Source organism: Protopterus annectens, chromosome 9.part0, assembly GCF_019279795.1.
Source record: "Protopterus annectens isolate FY-2018-M chromosome 9.part0, PAN1.0, whole genome shotgun sequence".
NCBI classification, from domain to species: Eukaryota; Metazoa; Chordata; order Ceratodontiformes; family Protopteridae; genus Protopterus; species Protopterus annectens.
In genome coordinates, this window is record NC_056743.1 from 1,316,127,285 (window position 1) to 1,316,150,514 (window position 23,230).

A 23,230-nucleotide genomic window follows, 5' to 3' on the forward strand; every position below is an offset into this window, starting at 1 on the left:
TGGGCGTGGCCTAAGCCTTTAAAAATGAAGTTATCGCCTTACAATTCTAATAAATATTCATTGACAGAGGTCAAATATCAGTACAATTGTGTTTGCCATCATGTATGCTTCAAGATAAAATATTCTGATACCTTGTATGTAGCGTGGTTTTGGAATTATTAATGCAAGTATGAACAAGTAATATTTGATGGCTAGAGGAGCAGTAGGGGGTAACTGCAGATGCACCTGGAGGCGTCACTCGGATGTAATGAGCAGGGGAATTGTGAAAAGACAATAATGTGGACTATTGAGGATAAGAAAGGTAGTATGTATTACTTCTGCTTTTTAACAAACCCAGAATTCCCACAAAGGATATACAGCAAGCACCAGAAAACCTCTTAAAAGCTACATATAAAAAAAGATCTTTAAGAGAGCAGATCAGAACAAAACAATACCTAGATGAAGAAACATTAGACCATCAAGAAAAAAGATGTAACCAAGAAAGTGCTGAAAAAAAGCAACCTATCAGAATTCATAGACAAGAAACATTATGATATGATATGGTCCTATATATATATATATATATATATATATATATATATATATATATATATATATATATACATAAAAGAAAGCTGTGCTACCCAGTATGACCTCTGCAGCTTAAAGATACTTATTTGAAGATATATATATATATATATATATATATATATATATATATATATATATATAAGTGAATAGGAACAGTAAACACCTACAAAGATGGCTCGTACACGAGAGAGTAAAATTCAGTCCTTTATTCCACAGTTTAGCGCTTTCAACTGGAAAAGCCCAGTCTTCTTCAGAACCATTTAAAATATGCACACATCCTGATTTATATAGTCAAAGTGAGTCAGTCAATAAAAAAAAAAAGTCCGCCAAAACTTTTAAAGGTGTACATCTCACTTAACAAACTAATACAAAATCACAGAATGGGATATGTGTGTATGATGTATTAGTAAACAATGATATATACAAGGGTAAAATAAAAAACTGTTTAAGTATATATACCTATTTTAATAACTAATAAAATTATATTGATAAACAATATATAAGATGGTTGTAATAACTATCTAATCTAAAATGAAGCAGTTCACAATGATAACTGTAAAAAAAGTTCTGTAACAATTATGTAAAAAAGTCCAAGTACAAAAACAATAACAATGCTTTGCAATTCATACCTATATATAATGAACAATGTACACGAATATACAAAAATGTACAAAAATATACAAAAATATAATGTAAAAGTATATAGACCAAAACTTATTGGGAAAGTACCAGAAAAGGTTTGATGCTAATGAATTCATTCAGTCCGGGGGGTCTCGTGGCATCTATATCTATATATATCTATATATATATATATAAGCAGCAATGGTAGTGATGCAGAAAAACTGCAAATAAAAACTGAAGTGACAGACCAACTTAGAAGTGAAGGGTTTATTGTGGAGAATCTGATATAGGGAATATCCCAACATGAAAAAGACAATAAATCCTCAAAACTTGGTACAGCAGATTGCTGTGATGTGCAGGGGATAAAGTCTTGACTATGGCACAGGCAACTTGGGTTCAGTTAGGGGCTCGGGCATATGAGATGCTGGAGGAATTGGATGGGAACAGTTACTTTGTGGGGGTGCTTATTCATGCACACCTCCCTTTAGATCTTCAGCAATGGCTGGGGACCCACCAAGAGATGTAATCTGAAGAAGACAGGGATACTGACTGACTCACCACAGAGGCAGGTTAATAGACCAGTGTGCCCATTTGTTGTACGCCCAAGGATGACACAAGTGAGTATGTGGGAGAGAGAAGCTAAGGAATAAAAAACAACAAAAACACTCTCAGCAGCAATATGACACTGCGCCAGGACCATCAGTCTCCTCAGAGGCCCCAGATATGTGTCAGGTTAGGCCTAGGTGAGGCTTAGATAGGTGTAGCAGAGCCAGTAAACAAGAGGAAGACTTGGGAGAAAGCTGATGGTCTGCTGTAGGAGCCAAAAATTACAGCAAAAATAGTGCAACAGACAAAGCAGGACACTTTTAGAAAATACATACCACAAAGTAGAATTTAAGAACCTGCTGCAGGAGACTTGATTGAAAGTCCAGTTAGGATTGCGCAGCAGGGAAACAAAAGGAAAAAGAGAGCAAAGGGGGTTCTTTCACCAAGAAGAAAATGATCTCAAGGAAATCATATCTGATTTAATAGAAATGGACAGACAACAGACATAGTAAGACAGATGAGAAAAAGATATTACGGAAAGTGAAAAGGATTGTGTTAGAAGACCAATAAAAAAGGTGTACACACTAATTGGGACCATAAAGAGAGAATTTTGTGATATAGCAGAAATAAATAGAATATAATACCATGCAGCTAAACTAATGGCTTACAAATTGCTACCACAAAAAATGCAAAGTAACAAAAGAATTGAATGGAACAACTAGAATATCACCATGGAAGAAATGGATGGAGAGAATTATAAAGCAACTAAGGAAGAAGTATTACTACTTGAAGAACACAGAAAAGGGAACCGGTCATTAAAACTCTTATAAAGATAGGTGTGATAAAATAACACTCAATTTGAGAACAAATCAGGATTTAACTTACATCTCAAGTAATATCTAAAAATGTTAGTACAATAAGAAAAAACTAGAAGTATATAGTAAACATAATGAAAAGTATAAAACAAACACTTCACTAATAATACAAAAAAGTTTTACAGAGAATTGGGAAAGAAAGCAACAAGCACTACCTTAAATCAATCCAAATACATATTTTGGAGAAGTATTTAGGAACTTGGACATAAAAGAGATGCTGAATGACTGCTAGAGGTAAAATAAACAGTAAGAAGTGTTAGCGTACAGGATACCAAATGGAATTAAGTGACAAACAGAGATATTGGGTCATAATTAAGAAAGGCTCCTAAATGGAAAACCCCATGTCCAAATGTAATAGCCAATTTCTAGTTAACATCTTTGCACAATAATTTAGCCTTGAGTAAAAATTACTTTATATGCACATCCAAAACTGACATGTTAAAATAGACAAAAATATGTACTCCTCCTTAAAAGCGAATCTGCAAACCATCCTAAAAATTATAGACCAATAACTTGCCTTCAACAATATATAAGTTATACACTGGAAATCATGCAGACAGATTTTTGTCATTTGGGAAAAAAATCAATCATAACAATAGAACAGAAAGATAACAAAGAAAAGTAATGAGAAACAAAGGATAATATATTATCAGACAAATTTATAATTAGAGAACTGTAAAAAGTAGCGGAACCTAAGTATAGCATTTGACAGTATACCACATGCGTGGAGTATGAAATGCTTACAGATGTATAAATTATACCTACACTGATAAATTACATAAGAGTCAGTGAAACAGTGGCAAACCACTTTACAACTGAGTCATGACAAAGAGCAAATTACTATCCCAGAAATAAAAATCCAAAACAAGATATCCAGTGTAATTCTTGGACACCACTGCTGTTTTGTTTTGTCCTTAACCCATTAAATTATTTTCTTAACAGTCTAGGCTATAGTTACAGCTCGACTTACAGGAAGCAGTTTTGTCCAGTGGTATCTCATCTACATTTTGTGGATGATTTAAAATTGTACAGTTCATCAGACAAGTAATTAAAAGAACGTTTAAATGTTTAAAACACTTTCAGATAACATTCAAATAACTTTATAGACTTGATAAAGGTACAAAAGCAGAGTTTATATCAGGAAAACTGAAGTATCTGAAGTATCACATTGGAAGAAGAATGTGATATAAAACAACTTGAACAAGAAAGACTATATAAATATCCAGTAAGATAAGTGCAGAGAAAAGCACCAGTGTGGAAACACAGCAGTCACAGTTCAAAATATCCACAGGTAAAATAGGCAGCAAACAGCAGGCAGCAGGTAAAATAAATCCAAGTATGGAAACACAGCAGTCACAATTTAAAATACCCAAAGGTAAAGTAGGCAGCAAACAACAGGCAGGCATATCTGGGAAGGGATGAAGGGTCAGCAATACAGCATGAAAAAATGATTATCTTATTTGTCTATAAAATATAAGGGCCAAAAACTCTGATAGAAATGCAAGGCCAGGCCTTTTAAAATCCTAATGGATCAATAGGCTAGCAAGTAGCTATGATCTTAAGGACAAAGCTTATTAAGGAGAATTTTAGAAGACTAAAACTAATATTGAAAAGTACCTCAACGTCAAGAAATAAAGTTCAAACTATAAATCAACTTGCTCTGCCTGTCCTAATTTGCTACTCTGGTGAGATTGACTGGCCACAAATAGTGTTGGATCACTTGAATAAGAAAACAAGAAAACTGCTTCCTGCTCATCAAATCATAAAGAGAAACCATAGTGTGTCACAACTATATGTCCCTCAGTATGATGGAAGTATGAGCTACCTTGAAATTTTTCATACATACAGGTCTGCAATTGTGGGATTGCAGATATTTCTGTGAACATCATCACAACCAAACAGTGAAAAGGAATATTTCAGAAGACTTAAATTAATCCTGGAAACAGCACTGACATCTAGGAACAAAATTCAAGCTATAAACCAATTTCTCTTCCTGTCCTAATGTAAAGTTTTGAAGTAACTGACTGGCCCCAAAATATGTTGGATAGAGTAGACAGGAAAACAAGAAGGATGCTTCATGCTCACCAAATGATTTATAAAAATCAGCGCATACCAAGATTGCATATTCCTCATTCTGAAGGAGGGATGGGCCTCCTTGAAATTGATTATATGTACAGATCTGCAATTGTGGAACTCCACACATATCTGCTGACCTCACAAGACCCAAATATAGTGAAAGTTTTGAAACAGAATAAACCTAAGATGACTTCTCTGTTTAATTTAGCAGAAGCATATCGGCGTCAAGCAGGAATGGAAATCAAACAGAAGTGTATAAAAATCAGGCAGCAACTGAATGTGCCAAAAAAAAAAACAAAAGAAAGAATATAAGGTGAACGACCAAATGAGAAGGCAAGAAATGTGGAAAAAGAATAAACATAGTTGCAAGTATAGAAAACTTCTGGGAGAACCTCATGTTGATCAGGAATGAATGCAGGAATGTGTAAGGAGATGCGAATTCAAACCAAGAGATGAAAGGTTAATATCAGCAGCCCAAGATAGTGGGCCACATACATATTGGTTTACAAAGTCCATTGAACATGTGGGAGAAACAGACAAATGTAGGTTTTGTAAAACCAAATTGGAAACAGTTGCACACTTTGTTACAGGTTACGACATACTAATGGCAGAAGGACTATATACTGAAAGGCATAATAATGTGGTGAGACTGATGTACTGAGGATTGTGCAAACATTATGGTATTGAAGTGGCTGAAAAATGCTGGAGATATGAGCCACAAAGCATTATGAAAAATGATGAAGTTTATATCACATGGGACCACCCATTACCAACAGTTCAAAAGATAGATGCTAGAAAAACAGATATAGTGATTTAAGAAAAGAAGACAAGAGTAGCCTTGATCATTGAAATTGCCACACCCATTGACTATAGTGTCTTGTGTACAGAGTGACATAAAGTCATAAAATATCAGGATCTGCAGGCAGAAATGAGAGCAATGTGGAAGAAAGATACCCAAAACAAAAAAATGACCAGATAGAAACGCTCACTTTTATTCTAAAACAACACAAAGCTTTCAGGATTGCCCTTCTTCCAGTATTTCAAAAAACATTTAAAATCACCTTTTTTATATAATACAATCAAAGAAATTGTGACACAGCCAACCAATACCTTCCCACAATTAATTAACAATCATTACACTTTTCTATACTCCACTAAAAATTCTAAAAACGCATAAATGACATCATATAAAAATAAAAATATAAAGATTACTTAATAAATAGTTAACAAATCACATTTTTAACAGACTGTGACAGATTTAAACAACAAAATCATATTAATTTGGACAACTGCCTATCTTAAATAGGGGTTTATATCACTTATATTGTTTCTGTCTAGCTACCAATACTGATTTAATAGTTAGCATATTGTTAAGACCAGGTTTCCTATCAGCATCTAACTTAACACTCCACCTATATTCAGCCATCTCCAGTTTATTATTGATGTCACCCTCCCTTAAGCTCTTATAAACTACCTCTAATACCTTAAACTTAAAGTGATGCAATGAACCTTCCTCGTTCATATGCTTAGCTAGAGCATTACTCTCCACTCTTCTCCTAGCATCTGATTTATGTTCAGTATTATGATATTTCAGTCACCTTATACATTTTCCTACATAGAATCCATCACATACTATACATGTGGCTTAATACACTTTTGCTATTGTATTACATGTAGCTTGATATTTCATATTATATACTTTCTTAGTTATTGGATGTTGAAATAAGGTTTTATTGCAAATATTTACACAACAGCTACAATTATAACAAGGAACCATTCCTGGTTTATGTACTACTGGAACTAGATTCAAAGTCGTTATAGCATAGTTGCCTTTTGAGGTTATTACTATTTCTATAAGCAAATCTAGGTATGGGCCCTAATCATTTAGCTAATTCTGGTAGAGATGTAAGTATTCGCCAGTTTTTCCATATTATGGCTTCTACATGTCTCATCATAGTATTCTATGTTGTAACATATCTTAATACAGGGTTATTGTCCTCAACCATCCTATTATTTATTTAGAGAGAATATTCTCTTTTATCAATGATTTGTGGATAACTGCTTTTTAATTTGGAAAGGGGAGGAGCAACATTTAATTAGGTTTAATGAATTTTTAGATTTGGTTAAGATAGGCAGTTGTCCAAATTAATATAATTTTGTTGAAATTTGGTTAAGATAGGCAGTTGTCCAAATTTATATGATTTTGTTGTTTAAATCTGTCACATTCTGTTAAAAATGTGATTTGTTAACTATTTATTAAGTAATCTTTATATTTTTATTTTTATTTGTATATGATGTCAATTATGAGTTTTTAGAATTTTTAGTGGAGTATAGAAAAGTGTAATGATTGTTAATTAATTGTGGGAAGGTATTGGTTGGCTGTGTCGCATGTTCTTTAATTGTATTATATAAAAAAGGTGATTTTAAATGTTTTTTGAAATACTAAAGAAGGGCAATCCCGAAAGCTTTATGTTGTTTTAGAATACAAGTGAGCGTTTCTATCTGTTCATTTTTTTTTTTGTTTTGCTACTTTGATATTACGTCTAGTGGAATAAGTGTAGTTGACTGTGTTTTGTTTGAAGAAAGCTACCCAGACAGTTCCAATAATATTAAGAGCAACGGTTCTTATATAAAAGAGTCTACATTATTATTTCGATATGTTACCAATCCATATATCTCCGTACAAAGTGAAGGAGTCATTACTGGGCACATTGCGGGTGCTCTGAAGAGCACTTTCTGGCTGACATCAAAGATTGAAACAATACTAATTTCATGAACTTTAACTGTACTTTGACTTAGGAATGGGGTCCATTCCCATCATCGTATTAGAAACCCCAAAAGACTTGGAAAAATTAAAAAAGTGTGAACATTTTAAATCATAATCAAACCAAGTCCAATGTGACATTCCTGCTAAGATTAGGAGAAGCATTGTAGAAAGAAGCAGGTATGGGAATCAAACTAGAAGTAGAAAAAAACAGGTGGTAACCTGAAATACCAAATAAAAGAAATAATATAAAAAAACATAAGAAGAAGAAAAGGAAAGACAACTGGAAAACTCCATTATACTCGCAAGTATAGAGAACTGATGAAACCACCACATGTTCAAGAGTTGATGCACAGATGGCTAAGGAGATGTGAATTCAATCCAAAATATGAATGATTACTAATGGTAGCTCAAGAACGTGGGCTACATACCCACTGGTTTACAAAATCCATAGAAAAGGTAGGAGATACAAACAAGTGTGAGTTCTGTACTATAGAACTAGAAACAGTTTCACATCTTGGTGGTTGTTATGCACTCAAGGCTGATGGTCTGTACACTGAAAGACACAACAACATGGCAAGAAGGTTATACTGGGGATTGTGAAAAGACTACAAACTACAGGTAACTGAGAAGCATGGGAAACGTGAAACACAAAGGATTACTTAAAATCAAGAAGTACAGATCACATTGTATGGTCCAATACCAACAGTCAGGAAAGTAGAAGCAAGAACACCAGATATTGTAGCTGAAGAAAAATGGATAAAAGTAGCATTAATCACTGAAATAACGTTACCTAGCTATTAAAGTGTCCAGCATACCAACAGATATTAAAATACTAGGATTTGCAGGCAAATACTAGAGTAATCTGGAATAAAGACAGCCAAATAGTTCCAGTAAGGGTAAGAGGAATAAAGCTTACTTAATATTAAGTGCTCTCTGTTCATATGCTAAGGTAAAAAGACAAATATCTGAAATTAGAAATGCAATAACTGTTAAATGTACCTCAAACAATAATTAATTAACTAATTTATCTGATCACTGTCTAAGGCTGAGGATGCATAGAGGTCTTTTACAATTTCAGTTGATAAATGAGAAGAGAATGTAGTTTCAGTCATCAGTTTGCTAAACGGGTCTCCTTTAAGTTGAGGATAATTTTTTAGTAGCCATCTGGTAAAGTTGTTCCTCCCCAGAAAATCATAATACACAGCAATTGGGAAACAAGGTAAAAGGAATTGAAAGACCACCACAAAAAAAAGAGGAAATAGATACATTTTGGAGAAGTAACTATGAAGATCCTGTGGAACATAACAAAATGCTAAATGGATAGAAGAAGTAAAAGAAAGAATAAGAAGTTCAGCTGTACAGGATATGAAATGGGATGAAATAGCCAGAGAGAGTGAAACAAAGTTAAGAAAAGTCTCTAATTGGAAAACCCCAGGCCCAAATGTAGTACATAACTTCTGGTTAAAAGTATTAACATCATTGCACAAAGATTTAGCCATGAGTAAGAACTATTTATATGGCACCCTGAACAGACACCAACCTGGCTAACAACAGGAAAAGCAACGATCCTACTTAATACTGAACCTGCAAGCTACCCAAGAATTATAGACCAATAACTTGCCTTCCGACGACATATAAACTATAAATAGGAATTGATGCTGACAGAGTTTATAGTCATTTAGAAGAAAACTCAATTATGGCAGTAGAACAAAAGGGCAATAAAAGAAAGTTATATGGAACAAAGGATCATCTGTTGTTAAATAAAGTCATGCTGGAGTACTGTAAAAAGAGGAAGAATTTAAGTATGGCATGGACTGACTATAAAAAAGCATTTGATAGTATCCCACATTCATGGATAAAAGAGTGCTTAAAAATGTATAAGGTACACCCTATACTGATCAACTACATTACAGTGGCCATGAAACAGTGGTAGACCACTTTAAAATTAAGCCATGATAAAGGACAGATTATTATCCCAGGGATAAAAATTCAAAGGGGGATATTCCAGGGTGACTCTCTGTCACCATTGCTAGTTTGCCTTGCCATTAACCCATTAAGCTGTTTACTTAACAGCTTAGGCCATGGCTATAATTTGGCTCCTAGAAAACAACAAAGTGTAAAGACTTCTCATCTTCTCTTTGTCGATGATTTAAAACTGTATAGCTAATCAGATGAGGAATTGAAAGCATAGCTGCAGATTGTCAAAACTTTTTCAGATGATATAAGAATGTCATTTGGTTTTGATAAGTGTGCAAAAGCAACCTTTAAAGCAAGAAAACTGCATTACCAGGAAAACATCAGTTTGGGGCAAGAATGTGATATAAAAAAACTTGAGCAAGAGAGAGTGTATAAACATTTGGGAATTAATGAAGGATCAACAATAAAACATGCACAAATGTGAATAAAACTTAGTAAGGAATACTTTAGAAGACTTAAATTAATTCTGAAAACAGCACTGACATCTAGGAACAAAATCCAAGCTATAAACCAATTTGCTCTTCCTGTCCTAACTTACAGTTTTGGAGTAATTGACTGGCCCTAAAACGTGTTGGATAGATTAGATAGGAAAACAAGAAGGATGCTTCATGCTCACTAAATGATTTATAAAAATCAGTGTATACCAAGATTATATATTCCCTGTTCCAAAGGAGGGATGGGCCTCCTTGAAATTGATTACATGTATAGATCTGTAATTGTGGGACTTCACACATATCTGCTGACCTCACAAGATCCAAACATAATGAAAGTTTTGAAACATGAGGAGAATAAATCTAAGATGAGTTATCTGCTTAATCTAGCAGAAGCATATCGGCATCAAGCAGGAATGGAAATAAAACCAGAAGTAGATAAAAATCCAGCAGCAACTGAATGTGCCAAAAAAACAAAAGAAAGACTAAGGTGAAGGACCAGATGAGAAGGCAAGAAATTGGAAAAAACATAAATATAGTTGCAAGTATAGAAAACTTCTGGAAGAACCTCATGTTGATCAGGAACGGATGCAGGAATGGTTAAGGAGAAGCAAATTTAAACCAAGAGATGAAAGGTTAATATTGACAGCCCAGGATAGTGGGCTATGTACACGCTGGTTATCAAAGTCCATTGTACATGTGGGAGAAACAGATAAATGTAGGTTTTGTAAAACAGAATTGGAAACAGTCCCACACCTCGTTGCTGGTTGTGACATACTAATGGCAGAAGGACTGTATACTGAAAGGCATAATAATGTGGCAAGATTGTTGCACTGCGGATTGTGCAAACATTATGGTACTGAACTGGCTGAAAAACACTGGAAACATGAGCCACAAAGCATCATAGAAAATGATGATGTTTATATCACATGGGATCACCCATTACCAACAGTTCAAAAGATAGATGCTAGAAAACCGGATTTAGTGGTCCAAGAAAAGAAGACAAAAGTAGCATTGATCATTGAAACTGCTACACCCAGTGACTACAGTGTCTTGCGTACAGAGACACACAAAGCGATAAAATATCAGGATCTGCAGGCAGAAATGAGAGCAACGTGGAAGAAAGATACCCAGACAGATCCAATAGTAGTTGGAGCAAAGAGTCTTATAAAAAAGAATCTACAATCGTATTTAGATATGTTACCAATCCATGTAACCCCATATGAATTGCAGAAGGAGTCATTACTGGGCACATTGCGGGTGCTGCAAAGAGCAATTGTGGCTGACATCAAAGACTGAAACAATACTAATTTCATGAACTTTAATTGTAGTTTGACTTAGGAATGGGGTCCATTCCCATCGTGGTATTAGAAACCCAAATGATTTGGAGAAATTAAAAAAGAGCAAAACTGAGCAAAACTTCTCTTTTGTCTGAGACAAAACCTTAGAAGCTCAGCATTCCTTACTGAACACTGTTACCACTAAGAAAGACAAGCCAATACAATAGTTGTTATGATAGTGATGGTAAAACTCAAATTCTCTTCAGGGAGGTTAAATGAAAAACTAAGAGGCGTCTGAGTCATGCCACAAGGAATGCAGTAGGTAAGCTAGGAGGTACAGTCATTTTCCTCTCTGCCAGTATTCTAATAGCATAGATGTATCCTGGGTTTCCTAACTTATGCGTATTGAGAAGAGACTGATCCCTGTAAAGAAATACAATGTATTAATTGAAATATGAGGGTTATATCTGGCAGAAGATCTGCATCTTTTTATCTGTGTGGGTTAGTGGAACTATAGGGAAGAGAGCACAAAACAGCATGGCTGGAAACCAAAGAAAATATAAACAAAGGAAAAGGAAAATACAGTATTTCATAGAAGTGGTAATGACACAGTGATAAGATTTCCATGTGTGACCATGGTGATCTTGGTTCCAAAGTGAACTTAGGTCATTAGTGAATTGGCAGAATTCGAAAGAACTGTCCTCTTAAGAGATGGTTGAATTAGTGGCCAGTACTTGAGGGCAATTATCAGTTTACATGCTGGTACTCAAAAGAGAATTTTCAGCAAGCAGGCACTTCTGTCACTGAATATTCAATGGCAGTCTTTAGGGAAATGATAACTTTCCCTGAGATGATGCAGCCCAAGGACAGCCAATCAGGATACTACCTCTTGCATTACCAACAAGCAGTCAGGCCTATAAGAAAAGATCAAAAATGGTAAGTGTGTATCGGTTGGCTGATTTAGAGAAAGGGTGTGAAGGCCATCTAAACAATATGGAGAATGTCACAAAAATATGGAAGAAAGGAAAAAATGTAAATGAAATAGAAGAGTAGAAAATGCCAGAAGTGAAGAGTAAAACAAGGTTTAAAACTCATTTCTTAACTGGGGAATAGCAGGAAGGAAAAACAAATCAGTAGAGGAAAACAATAGCTTCTGATGGGGTGAGAGAGGGGTGAGCAACCAGAGAAGATCTGAACTGTGTCTGTGATCTGGAGCAGATGTGACAGAAGTCAGTGACAAGTATGAGCTGACAATTACATGTTTGCATGTATGTGTGCAGTTCATAGGGCTATGTCTTCTCAAATATGAAAGAAGTGTCTAGTCATTGGAGCAGACCAAACATTACTACAGAAGTTTAAACTGTCAAATTTTGGAGGAGGGACAAAGCTGCACTGTTACAGGAAGTAAGGCAATTAAATCTATCCTTTCACTGTATCCCTGTGGTGTAATCTGCTAATACATTAGGTATGTCAACATCTCTATGCATTGTATTTCTATTTATGACACGCTGTTTCTGTATCAACATAAACTGCATATTGTTTAAGCTTCTATACTGTGTTCTGTAGATAGTGTTTTGTCAGCCTTATTTTGGTTTACTTTGACATATACTGTATTTACTTATGTATATATTGTACTTATTTGTGCATCTCACTTGTGTTACCTGTTTTAAGGGTTTCCTCATCAGTTCTCCTTTGAAAATGTTCTTCACCCAGTAAGGTTAGCTCAGTTAACAAAACATGAACTGAATTGACTAATTAATTTAGTAAGTAAAAAAACTACTCACCTGAATGTGGAATCCTACAGATTCTCCAGGCAGATTCCTTACAATAAAATATTGTAAGGATGACAGAAGGTTTAGTACTCCCAAGTTGGTATAACATTAATTAACCATAAAGAGAAAAGCCTAAAAGAGAGATTGAGAGATGTAAAATCTTGAATGTCAATTACTAGTTTTTTTTTTTTTTTTTTTGCCACACCTGTACAAACATAAACCACACTGGAGTATGTGCACAGAGAACTGTAGCAAGCTATGTGAAAAGTAGTCCTTCCTGAAAAGCAAGGAGACACAGCTTTTCCTGTCTTTAAATAATCTTACCATAGCTTTCAGTGTGCTATAAAATGAGCCAAATCCAGCACTAGGTGACCAAGGCAGTTGCCTAGGGCCCATTAGCTGGGAGGGAGCTCCCGCTGGCTGGATTATTAATTATTTTAATTTTAAAAAATTACATATTTTTTAATGGCATTCTTCTTTAAGAACGTCCTTTCTGTTCAGTCACAACGTGTCTATATGTGATTGTTGCACAGACCTGTTGTTTATGTCTTCCTTTCAGCATTTAAATAAAACAAATGAGCACTAGCAAAGGCCACCAATGATCTATTGAGCTAGAACCTTTTATTTAATGCCAAACACGAAAAATAAAAACACATGTATACACAAACGCTTAATGTTCTCACCGTGTTTTCATCAAAACCAAGACTTCTTCAGATACATGCATACCTCCTGATTTTGCCTAGTTTTATATTAAAACCAATGAAGGACAACCGATTAAAACACAAAACTTGTTATTCAATCAACTGTGAACCTTAAAGTACCAAGCATAAAAACATTGTTGTATGAAAATATCACATAAAATGTATATATATATATATATATATATATATATATATATATATATATATATATATATATAAAATATAAATTATATATCTATATATGCATATTAAAAACAATATATCAAAAAGTTTTTTTATGTGTACATGTGTTTTTATTTTTCGTGTTTGGCATTAAATAAAAGGTTCTAGCTCAATAGATCATTGGTGGCATTTGCTAGTGCTCATTTGTTTTATTTAAGTGGTTAGTAGCATTTTCAAGCACTATACAGCTCAAGTTTTGTTGGTTCCTTTCAGCATTCCACACTCAGAATTTGAATACAAGAATACATTCCTATGCTGTAGACTACGGGTGGACAAGGACTAGGTGTGTGTGTGTGTGTGTGTGTGTGTGTGTGTGTGTGTGTGTGTGTGTGTGTGTGTGTGCTCACGTGCACATACATGCATATGTGTGTGCATGTGTGCAAAGGGTTTGTCAGGGTTTGTGGCAATGGTGTATGGTGGGGTGTAAAACTGTTTCACCACAGCAGAGGAGTTTGCATATGTGTCTGTGTCTCTGTCTGTTTGTGTGCCTGTGTATGTGTGTGATGTCAACTACCTGAAGTGGCTGTTAGTGAATCTGTGGGTGGAGGGGGTTGTGGTTGAATAGTGTACTAGAACTAAATGTGTGATTGTCTGCATATGTGCATGTATGTGTCTGTATGTTTGTATGAAAGGGTATAAATATTCATACAACAATGTATACAACTGAATACACTTTGTCTGAGCCATATTTTGAAATACTATGTCTTACAGAAGCCAAAGATAGTTGTAATTGCCTAATGCTTGAAATATGCATATGTATACAGGTTACACAGAGATATACTTAGTCAGTTGCAAAACAACTACACAAGTTAATGAGTCACTAGCTGAAAGTTGTACATAAGTACTTTAGGAACACTATCTGAAGTGCTTTTGTTAATATGTTAATGAGTCTCTAGCTGAAAGTTGTACATAAGTACTTTAGGAACAGTATCTGAAGTGCTTTTGTTAATATGTGATGTGGGAGAACAACGCAAGGTAATGATTACAAAATGTAAATTTCTGGCTACTCATGTTTGTGTCTGCATGTGTGTGAGACTGTGTAAGTCTATATGTACACGCTTGTGCTATGGGGCTATACAGGTTAGTAGGAAGCTCACATGAACAGTTGCTTAAACTGCTTATGTAAGTAATTCGTAAACATCTAAATTAGTCCTTAATGTGATTCAACACCATACAGAGTATGCATGAATCTGAATCAGAGTCCTGCTGGGCACTGCAATTTGGCTTATCTGAGCAGCACAAATTAAACTGATATGCAATGGCGTATGAATTTTACTTCAATACTTTTGTGCACACATCTGCAATGCTTGAAGCCTAATAGCCTGTGAAAATCTTACTGTAGGTTAAAGGATGTTACCTTATTTTGGACTTCCCCAGAACTATGTTACTGTGGAAACAAGAAAACATCTTTCAAAATTCATAACTGAAGCCATGAGGAAATCCTGCCAGGGATTAATATAAAAAGACAGATACATTGTTATTTACAGAGTTGCTGGACTTTACTGCTGGAGCATGTACAAAGAGAGAGTGAGAGTTTGAAAGAACTCTGAAGATACTGTTATGATCTTTAAACTCAGTGACAGACATGTCACAGTAAATATATATTCAGCTAAAATTTATTAGATGATAGACTAGCTGAAAGAGTTTATTGAATGCCTTCTGTCTATTAAAAACTTTTATTTTAAGTGTCTTGCTTGAGATTATTCCTACTTGCTTATTTACTTTTCCAGCAAAATACTTTATGTTATTTATATCAAATATAGAGTGTCTTATTTTAAGGATAAAGTGATTTGTGTTTTTTGGTTTACCAGAGATGTCTGCCTGGTGACTGCATTACTCTGAATGAGGAAAGAGTTTTGGTGTGTGTGCGTGTGTGTGTGTGTGTGTGTGTGTGTGTGTGTGTGTGTGTGTGTGTGTGTGTAAGTAAAATGGTCTAGTTAGGGATAGCAGATGGTTAGTAATTTGCTCAGGCTCAAATCCTGTACCTTAGTTACAGGAAACAAGACACTGAATCCTCTACCCAAACTATCAAGCTACATTTTCAAGGAATTAAGTTTCAGGTGCATTTTCATGGAATTGAGTTTCAGGTGCATTTCTCAAGGAATTGAGATTCAAATGTATTTTCAAGGACTTGTGAGCTTCAAAAGAAGACATGTTTACTGCTGCTCTGTCTGTTTACAATGTGTAACTGTCTTGTTTAGCAGATGGTACCACTATTGTGCTACAGAACTTAAAAGCATTGTTAGTAGTTCAACAGGCAGCATACTTGCTTTTGATGAAGAAGGCTGTGGGTTCTTCTCCCACAGCATGTAAATGGATTGCTGATACTGTGTTGTACATTATGGGGGGGGGGGGTGCTGCAGTCCTGACTATGTTCTCCTTTGGGGTCTATATAAGTTCACCAAAACTTATTTCCAGTGAACACCTCTTCATCGACCCGTATTCAACGAAAATCACTTCCGCGATTCACTGAATTTTCCAAGGGCAAGGAAGTAGTTGTCCAACTACACAGATTTGTTCTTTCCCCACTGTAGTGCGATCTCTGAGTTGATATATATAGTTAGGGGTGTGTGGGGGGCACAGCCCCCCACTTGTGTTGGTTTGCTTTGGTTAGTTGTGGGTTCCATTATGCTGTGGGGCAATTGTTTCCTTGACCTTGGTAAATTCAGCAAATCGCGTAAGTGATTTTCACTGAATATGGGTCTATGAAGAGGTGTTCGCTGGAAATTCATTTCGGCAAACTAATATAGAGCACCATCCTTTGGATGATATGCCTAGTAACTATGAACATGTTATCAGTTTGCCATCCATTCCTTATTACAATATTATCAGATTACCATTTTTTTTTAAATGTGACATAGGCAATTTATTCTTCAAGGACAGCAGGCAATGAATTTGTAGATGAAACACTGAAATATAAAGTTGTTTGCTAGCAGCAATGTCTTCATTAGTCACAGATCACTTTAATGTGGAATTATTCAGATGACTTTTACTTCTGCAAGAGATTGTACAAATTGATATTGTTAGATTGCAATGACAGACATTTCAGTGGCCTTTTATAGTTATAATGCTCTGAACTGGGCAATTTTGAAATTATTAGTTCATGCATTTCTTTCATTGCTTACTGTAAAAATGTTTAAAACTATCGATTTAAAACACACTAACAAGTGGTGCTGTATTATATAAGGAATATAATTTAATAGAATCAGGAAGGTGAATCAAAGAACTCATGCATGTTTGCATGGTCCTAAAAATGTGTACAAGGGGCCTATGATTTGAAAACAACCCAAAAGTAAATTTTATCTGCCACTGTCCCGATGCATTTTCTTTGAATGTGGGTTTCAATGCTATTTTAATGAATGTGAGTTTCAAGGGCATTGAAATTTTAATCCTACGTCTGTTTTCATTGTGAGACTTTATTGCTTTGTTTAGCAAATGTGTATCAGTGTTTGTGCTATAAAATTTGACATAAAAGGTGTAAATCCAAATATCTGTAGTCATTGTAGAAATAAAGCAGAAAACTGTGTGCACACTGAGAGATTTGAAAAGTGTTTATGGTAACAGGGGAGAAATAGCCAAGTAATGGGAGACTGAAATGGCTGGGGGGGGGTCTGATCCATTACCCTTGCCAGGGTCACATTTAATCATGATCTGGGTCTGGCTGAAAGATTAAATGATTGCTTCAGACCAAATTACAAGTATTTTAAAGAGTGTAATTAATTTTTCTTTTCAGTGCGATAAGTTTCTACAGACATACCAACCACAGATGGTGAAACTAGCAACCAAGCCCTGGGATGTAGAGACCACCTGTAAGGTAAGAATAAAGCTATATCTATCTATTATATGCACATACAGGCAGAAGATTGTCTGAAGCTGTGTAATTGTCAGGGAGTGCACCTGAAGACAAACATGTCCTTTTTTTGTTAAAAGTTTTTATTAAATTTTGGGTAAGTGTGCACTAAGGAAGAGGAACAGGAATTCTGGAATATCAGCAAAAGAAACTATGAGCAATTTTCTTACACATTTTTATTCCTACATACTACTGCAATGAAACAAAAATAAAATGCTTTCAGAGTGAAAACATAAATATCTCCAATCTGATGACTGTACCATTGCTCAATCAGGTATTTGCCAGCTGCCCTTTCAGCATCACTCATCAGCTGAAATGACACTTTGACAAGTTAAGGACAAAAAAACATAAATAGCCTTTTACAGTGATGATGCTTACTTACTCACATGCACACTCAAAGAATGCCCCGTTCCTAACTCCAAATTGCTGCCTCTTGGAGAAAATAGCAACTTTCCAGATGCAGCACATTTGTATTTTGGGCGCCAGACTCATCAAATTTGGGTCACAGAGCCCAGCCACAATCATAGATATGAATACCAATTAATTCAGTACAGTGCACAAATGTAACCATTAATTGTTCATTTCATCCTGGCACAGCAGTTTTTTTTTTTTTTGTTCCTTGAGGATCTTGTGGAAATCTCTATATGGTAAACAATGTGTAAAAAAGAAGCACATTCTCCAAATTGTAAAGGGTGGGAGTCATTCCAGGACATACATTTTTAGTGACAGTTAATAATGTCCTTGCAGTTGGAAATGATCATGAAGAATGCAATGTAGGAAATTAAATAATACAGGTGATTTCATAATAGTCACATTATGAGACCCAATCACTTCTATCAAATTCTGTACTTGTATTTTCCTATGTCCCTTCACATGGCGTTATTCCTGCAACTTGGAGAGCTTCTCTGATGTCTATAAAATCATTCTGCATCTTTTCTAAGCCAACAATCTGCAGTATGGTGGTGAAATTTTACCACGAGGAGCTCTATATATCTGTGCCATAGAATTTTGATTGAGTTTTTTTTGAATTTCTTTAACTGAGTACTATATCTGTCTCTTGATTCTCTCTATATATCAGAAAAAATGCTTTAAGAATTTAAGAAACCACTTGTATTTTCAGCAATGCTCTAATAAAGTGTTAAAAGATTGCTGTCTATTCTACTTCAGAATTAAGCTACTTGCCAAGCCACAATGTAGAAGCCAATGAAAACAGTCATTTTGTGATAACCAATATTTTCATGTTAACTAATCAGTAATCATGACCATGAATGTGGAGTACATAATGGCTAATACCCATTTTCTTTGGGCTACAAATTTTTTTTTTTTTTTTTTTTTTTTTTTTTTTTTTTTATCATTTGTTGACCGGGAAAGTCCGACTAGGTTCCACAGAGCCTGTTTTCAGTGGAGGCCCGGGGAGAAATGCTCCAGATGCAAGTCTTTGGAATGTGGGAGGAAACCGGAGTACCCGGAGGAAACCCACGCGAACACAGGGAGAACATGCAAACTCCACACAACAAAAAGCACCCCAGCCGAGAATCGAACCGGTGAACCTCTTGCTGTGAGGTAACAATGGTAACCGCTGCACCACTGCGCCACCCAATAATTTGATTTGATTGAAATGATTTGTTAGAATATGGCTGTTTTCTAATTAAGTCCTATAGATGTTTATATAGGAGTATTTAAATCCAGTTTTAATGACTGAATTGCATTAATTCATTTTCCAACATGTAACAACATTAAATCTGCATGAGAGTAATGTTAAGGCAACACAATAGTTCACTGGTTAAGATCTCTGTGTTACAGCTCCAAGAGACAGGGTTCATTCTTGATCACTGGTCACTGTCTCTGTGGACTTTGCATGTCTTCTCCGTTTTTGTATGGATCTTCTTTGGAAACTGCAACGTTCTACCACCTCCCCAAATATGGTGTTTGATTGGCTACTCCAAACTGTCCATAAATACTGCGTTACTCTTGCCCCTATGGCTCAGGTCATAACTAAGAAGGGTCTGGGATAGGTTTAAGTAATTGGCTAACACATAAATATATAAAATATAAAATAAGTCTGCATGATTGAGTCAGCTCATATAAATTCCTCAACTATATACAAAGTTCAAGTGTAGCATTTTCTTAATTTTTACACCTTAAGTTATTTGGTAAAAGCTAAGTAGAGAGGCTTATAAAGTCTTTCAACTGACTCCACAGGACAAGACTCACCTAACAAGTACAAAATGTGTCAAATCACAGCTGCTGTAGAATATATGGATAAATCTGGAAAACCCAAACTACCTTTTTCTACTGGTTGTGTATGATATAACAGACTTCATTAAGGGTACATCATAGGAATTTCAATAAAGGACTGAAAGGCATACTTTTACAAAAAGAAGACAGAGGCTATTTTGCTTTTACTGGCACTATGCAAAAAAAAAAAACATTTGCAATACTTAGTATTATTTTTAATGGCCAGTTCTTTATACACACACACACACACACACACACACACACACACACACACACACACACTTATATATATATATATATATATATATATATATGTATATATATATACACACACACACACACACATATGTATATATATATATATATATATATATATATATATATATATATATATATATATATATATATATATGGATTCACTTCATAACATTGAAATATCAAAACACTGAAAATGAGAAAACTTCACAATATAGAAGACCAAAACACTGAAACTTCAAAACACTGAAAACTCAAAACACTGAAACTGAAAACACTGAAAACACATATCATACATATACTGACTTTAAGCAACATAAATCATAGCACTTTCTACCAAGTGTAACTACACTAAGTGCAATCTTGGAGTTGATACATTTAAGTAGCAGGGGGTGTGGGGGGCACAGCCCCCCACATGGGGGGTGCAGGGGGGCTTGCCCCCCTGCATACACTTGGTAGAAAGTGCTATGATTTATGTTGTTTAAACTCAGTATATGTATGATATGTGTTTTCAGTGTTTTGAGTTTCAGTGTTTTGAGTTTTCAAGATTTTGAAGTTTCAGTGTTTTGATATTTCAGTGTTATGAAGTGAATCCATATATATATATATATATATATATATATATATATATATATATATAATACACACACACACACACACACACACACACATATATATATATATATATATATATATATATATATATATATATATATATATATATATGCATAACCATCCCTTTCAGTGGGTAGATGAAAATCTTTTACTTTGGGATAACTAATATTTCAGACCTCAGACAACTGGAAATTAATTCTGAAATTTGGAAGTCTGCTTGCCGATGTACTAAGTGTGGATTAAACTGTGTTCTTTGGTTTATTGACTGAGTTATTTTTTGTATTTTGGTTTTTGGTTTTTCATCTGTTGGATAATTTTGAAATAATCACTACTCAGTCCTAACACTTAATAGAGCAGCTGCTGTATTTACAATTTATTTTAAAAATACCTCACTCCTAGTCTTGGTGACCACTGTCTCATCCTCTTCTCTTACTCTATCAAAAAGTCTAAATCATCACCTTTCCTTCATACATTAAAATGCTGAGTAGACACTCAAAATGACCTCAATATAGACTGTTTTGACCCAGATATTGCTTGTTCCGTCTTAATTCAAATACTTCTTTCAAATCTCGAAGTACTTTCTTACTATCTACCATTATGAGAAAAGTTCAGAGGAACCACAGTCTGTTAAAGACTTTCTTCTTATGCAGCTTGTGCCACTTAGAAAAACAATATGATCACCTTTATGGCCATGAGCAATGCCTTCAGTTTATATATGATGCCCAAAGTGTCATCCAGAATAACTAAAACACTATACATTCTAAAGATGCTGGGGAATGAAAACAACAAAACATAACATTGGAATTCATCAAGAATAACAATCATTCCCCATCAATCTCTTTTGTTTCCCTTCCCTAGCAAAATAATTTCTTCCATTTTCCACTTGCTTTCACCCAGCTATCTGACATTTCCTCCAATCAATCCATAGAGCCTTACATTCCAAACAGTAACTACTTGAAAAAAGGCAAAAACGAAAACTCAATGACTCCTTACCTAACCACATTGATATGAGAGTGCCAATGGTACCATCCTCTCCAAGGATATATTTTACTGTCCTCTAGGTTTGCTGTCTCTTCAGTTTGTCTTTGATCAATCAGTGGTTTCCCTCAATGGAAAAAAGCTTATATAAATCCCATCCCCAAAAGTGAACCCCCAACATGGTCTCTGACCTCAGAGTCATTTCTTTTCTTATATAGCTGAGCAAACTGCTAGAAAAATCTATTTGCAAACAACAAATATTCTTTATAAATATAATCTGCTTTCCTCATTTCAACATGGCTGCACCAAAGGAAGAAGCCCTTTTACAGCTCTTCTTTCACTCACTGACTCAATTCTTTATAGTGTTCAGTTCACTGACTGGCTTTTTACATGGTCAGTCTTACCCTCAACTTCCTCCTCTTCTTCTGTTTTGGCTCATCCACTATCTTTTGGTTTAAGAGTTAGCTATCCAAAGGAAGCTTCATAGTTAAAATCTATGGTGTGTATTCTTCATACTCTACTGTATAGCCTGGTGTCTTGCAAGGCTCTATAATTGGACCCCTCCTTTTACCATCTTCACAAACAATCTTACCTCACAACTCCATACAACCAACATATTCTACAATGCTGATGATATTGTTTTCTTCACATATTCACCTTCATACCATAATGATATCACCTCAAATCTAATATCAACAAACTTTCAGAACAGCACAATGAAAACAAGTCCTAAACTGCACAAAGGCAACACTTGTTTTCTTTAACACCCTGCTAGATATAATTTTATTTCTAACCCTTCCCTAGGCTTTCTCTCTGACAACCCTATCATTGAGCCTGTCACATTATTTAAAAATGTACTTGTCATGCTAGAGCCCTCACTGACCATGACTAGTCACATAAGCCTCCCAAAATCAAAAGTGGATAAAGTAATCAATGTCTGCTGCCATATCTCAAGATTTCTTACTTCTGAAATCAGGAGCAATACTGGCAAAGGCATCCTCAAGCCTCATCTCGAATATTGTTTACCAGTGCTTACATATTCCTCCAAAACAAAACCATCCAACCAGCAGCTACACAGAATTATCATGCTTTATCCATCATATGAACATAAATGCTTCTCCTTACCATGGGCCATCTGGCTGCCAGTAAAATATCTCCTCTCCTATTTCTTACTGTACTCAATAAATTTTGAACAATGACAACAACAACAACAGTTCACAACTCTGATTAAATTTAATGACCACTTATGTTCTTCAGTCCTGTTTGAAAAACACACCAATCCTGTATTGCCCTGTGGTATCATTTGCTACATCCAACCATGCATTTAGAATTCTAGGTCCCAAAATATGAGACAAGTTACCTCCCGATATTGAAGCCTGCTCCTTGTTTTCCAGAGTTAAGAACTAAACCTCCCATGTTTTCAATGATAAGGTCATATGCTCTTGTTTCCAGCACA

General features: G+C 35.1%; 1 protein-coding gene across 2 annotated transcripts in view; it reads left to right on the forward strand.

The window, feature by feature from the left end:
- Positions 1–23,230, forward strand: part of LOC122812037 (prosaposin-like) — a 223,855-nt gene that overhangs the window by 174,494 nt on the left and 26,131 nt on the right. For both annotated transcript variants that reach the window (XM_044084283.1, XM_044084284.1), the window contains exon 13: positions 17,572–17,652. In XM_044084283.1, the coding sequence (XP_043940218.1) occupies positions 17,572–17,652 (81 nt within the window). The remainder of the gene's footprint in view (positions 1–17,571; positions 17,653–23,230) is intronic.